This window comes from Montipora foliosa, chromosome 11 (assembly GCF_036669935.1).
Source record: "Montipora foliosa isolate CH-2021 chromosome 11, ASM3666993v2, whole genome shotgun sequence".
In the NCBI taxonomy this organism is placed as follows: Eukaryota; Metazoa; Cnidaria; class Anthozoa; order Scleractinia; family Acroporidae; genus Montipora; species Montipora foliosa.
In genome coordinates, this window is record NC_090879.1 from 8740660 (window position 1) to 8743159 (window position 2500).

The 2500-nt window shown below is 37.9% G+C and overlaps 1 protein-coding gene and 1 long non-coding RNA gene across 2 annotated transcripts in view; both read right to left on the reverse strand.

The window, feature by feature from the left end:
- LOC137977485 (uncharacterized) overlaps positions 1–197 on the reverse strand; it is an 11767-nt gene extending 11570 nt beyond the window's left edge. The window contains exon 1 of the long non-coding RNA XR_011117809.1: positions 1–197. This exon is cut by the window's left edge and continues 1520 nt beyond it. This is a non-coding gene — a long non-coding RNA (uncharacterized lncRNA).
- Positions 198–1332: 1135 nt separating this feature from the next.
- The window catches only part of LOC137977483 (uncharacterized), a 30545-nt gene continuing 29377 nt past the window's right edge, over positions 1333–2500 (reverse strand). The window contains exon 5 of the mRNA XM_068824714.1: positions 1333–2500. This exon is cut by the window's right edge and continues 57 nt beyond it. Within this exon, the coding sequence (XP_068680815.1) occupies positions 2405–2500 (96 nt within the window). The 3' untranslated portion in view covers positions 1333–2404.

A 2500-nucleotide genomic window follows, 5' to 3' on the forward strand; every position in this document is an offset into this window, starting at 1 on the left:
CATTGCCTTTTACTTTCATTAATAAAAAAATTTAATCTCCTCACCCCAAACAAAGTGCATGGCATCTTGTAATTTTCCAAGAGGGTTATTTAAGATTGTGAAGTCTTAACAATAAATATTATTCTTGAAAATAATTGTAAGGCCTTTCATTATAGTCTTATTGACCTGTCAATTCGCTAACAACTTCCATTTTTGCTTCTTCTGATTTAAAAATATAAATATGTATATTAAACAGTATTCTTTAATTTTGTACGCATGATTTTTTAGCATCACACCCCTGTGAGTTTTCTTGTACTCCAAGAATTTTTATTCGTTTTCAAAACATGCTTTGAAAATATTCTCTAGCATAGCTCAAGTTGCGGCATTTATGATCACTGTCTGAAGATGTGGTACATCAAGTGATGTGGGGGAAGATTGCAGACTGGACAGGGGGATTGGGAAATAAAATTGAAGGTGACAAAGCAAATGAAATTTGCGACTTCACCAGCAACAAGAAACTATTTCCCAAAAAGAAATAGTGTTTTGTTTGTGGAATGGTAAAGGCAGGAGAAAAGATAAAATACTGTAGTGTGGGTCACTTGGTCGGTCATATATATTTCGCTTCGTCTATTGAAACTCTCAACAAAGAAGGACAAAAATGTGGACGCAAACGTTCTGAATGGTTAGAAGCCTGTCAAGGAATATTAACCATTAAAGAGAAGCACATAATGATACTTGTCTACAAATACGTAATTTTCCTTCAAATGCCACAGCATAAAATTTCAAATTCCGTTTTCTGTGAATCTTCCATTACTTGTGTTACAAAAATAACTGATAAGGGATAAAAACTTAACTTATCATTGGAGTGAGACTTCGGTATCTATTCCAGTGAACAATTTGTCGATACTGCTCTTGTATTTATAAACCATACAATTTTGCTTTACGAGCCATAAAATTTGAAACAAAGCATTACATATTTACATTGAACTGCCTCGGAAGCATTACCCTGGTGTAGTCTCTCATATACCGGGCTCCGAAATAGTGAACAGAGGCTGCAGAGGGTACAGAGGAACAGTGGGTACAAAATTTTGCCAGGCAGGTGTTCAGCCAACACAATTTCAAAATCTGAAGAAAATAGGAAGTGATTTTTTGATCATAGTACCACTTTAAATTTGTTTGTTTCGCGTTGCTGGTCAAGTTTTCAGTGTGCGGGGAAGGCCTGCCAAAAGTGCACACAACCCATTTTTCATCTCTAATCCAACAATATTATGGCTTTCTGGCGTTGCCATAGCCTTAGTCGTTTCTTAAACTCCTTACTCTAAGAGGTTAGTGAAACTGACTCCAACAAATCGGTGATTTTCTATCTCTTTATTGTGGTTGAGTCGCGAAAGGACTTGATTACTGACTATTAAACATGATGCCAAGTGTAAGAAGCGGGGTATAAAGCGATATAATACCCTTAAAAAAGTCTAAAAAAGTTTAAAAGCAATTACTCACGAACCGAGGTATAAAATGATATAACAACCCTTTACTGATATACCTGATCCAAAAACCTCGTTTTAAAAAAGTCTATCCGAAGGACACAGTTTAAAAGTAATTTCTCATTGACCGGGCCTTTGTGGAAGTGATGCCCGCGTTGACTAGTTGATCCAGATCGCTCTTTCTTTTGTATCATAGTGAAGTACCAGAAAATAGTATGACAACCGAATTAGTTTGTTTTGTTTAGTTTTACGCGCCAAGAGCTCATCAAGCGGAGCCCTATTTTCACTAATTCCTTGAGTCAAACCTTTCCCGAGTTAATTTATTTTTAGCAACAGGTTTTACCAGGAAAAGTATGGTATTTCCATTGACGCTGAGATAGCACTGTTTTGATCGGCTTTTACAACTTTGGCCGTGCTGAATCTCCCAAGGGAGCCGTTCTATAAATAAATCCACTCGGGAAAGGAATGACTCCTTCACCCTCGGTAAATGAAGTTATTTCTTTATTTCTTCTTTTACTCCTAGGCGAAGTATGGGAGATGGAGGCTCTCGTTGATGAACTCCTGTACACGCCCAGAAGATCACCCATTGTAAGAGCCTTACCCAAAAATGAGCCAAACGTTTAATTATTTGAAGATGCCATTCCAAAGACGGCATAGTAGTTTTTTCAGTTGTTGAAAGACCACGACTACTGGTCTTGCCAACTTGTGAATTAGAGCTCAACCTCCAGCACATCCGGCCCTCATCCAACTAAGTCATCGAACAGGCTAGCAAAAGAAAAAAGGTTTTCTTTGAAGGCAGTTTTTAATAAAAAAAGTTACAGGCAATCTCACTTCCACTCACGGCCCAGGTCAAAAGTCAAAATACTTCAAAACTAACAAACTATTTTTAGAACATTAAGCTAAGTTACAACACATTAGATCAGGACGTTTGAGCCATTAGAAGTTTACATCTTCTGAGGCAACCCGTAATCTGGAGGAGGAGCTCCAGTAGTCTGCTGTCCTGCGTAAGCCTGCCCAGGTCCAGGGTATACATGCTGGGT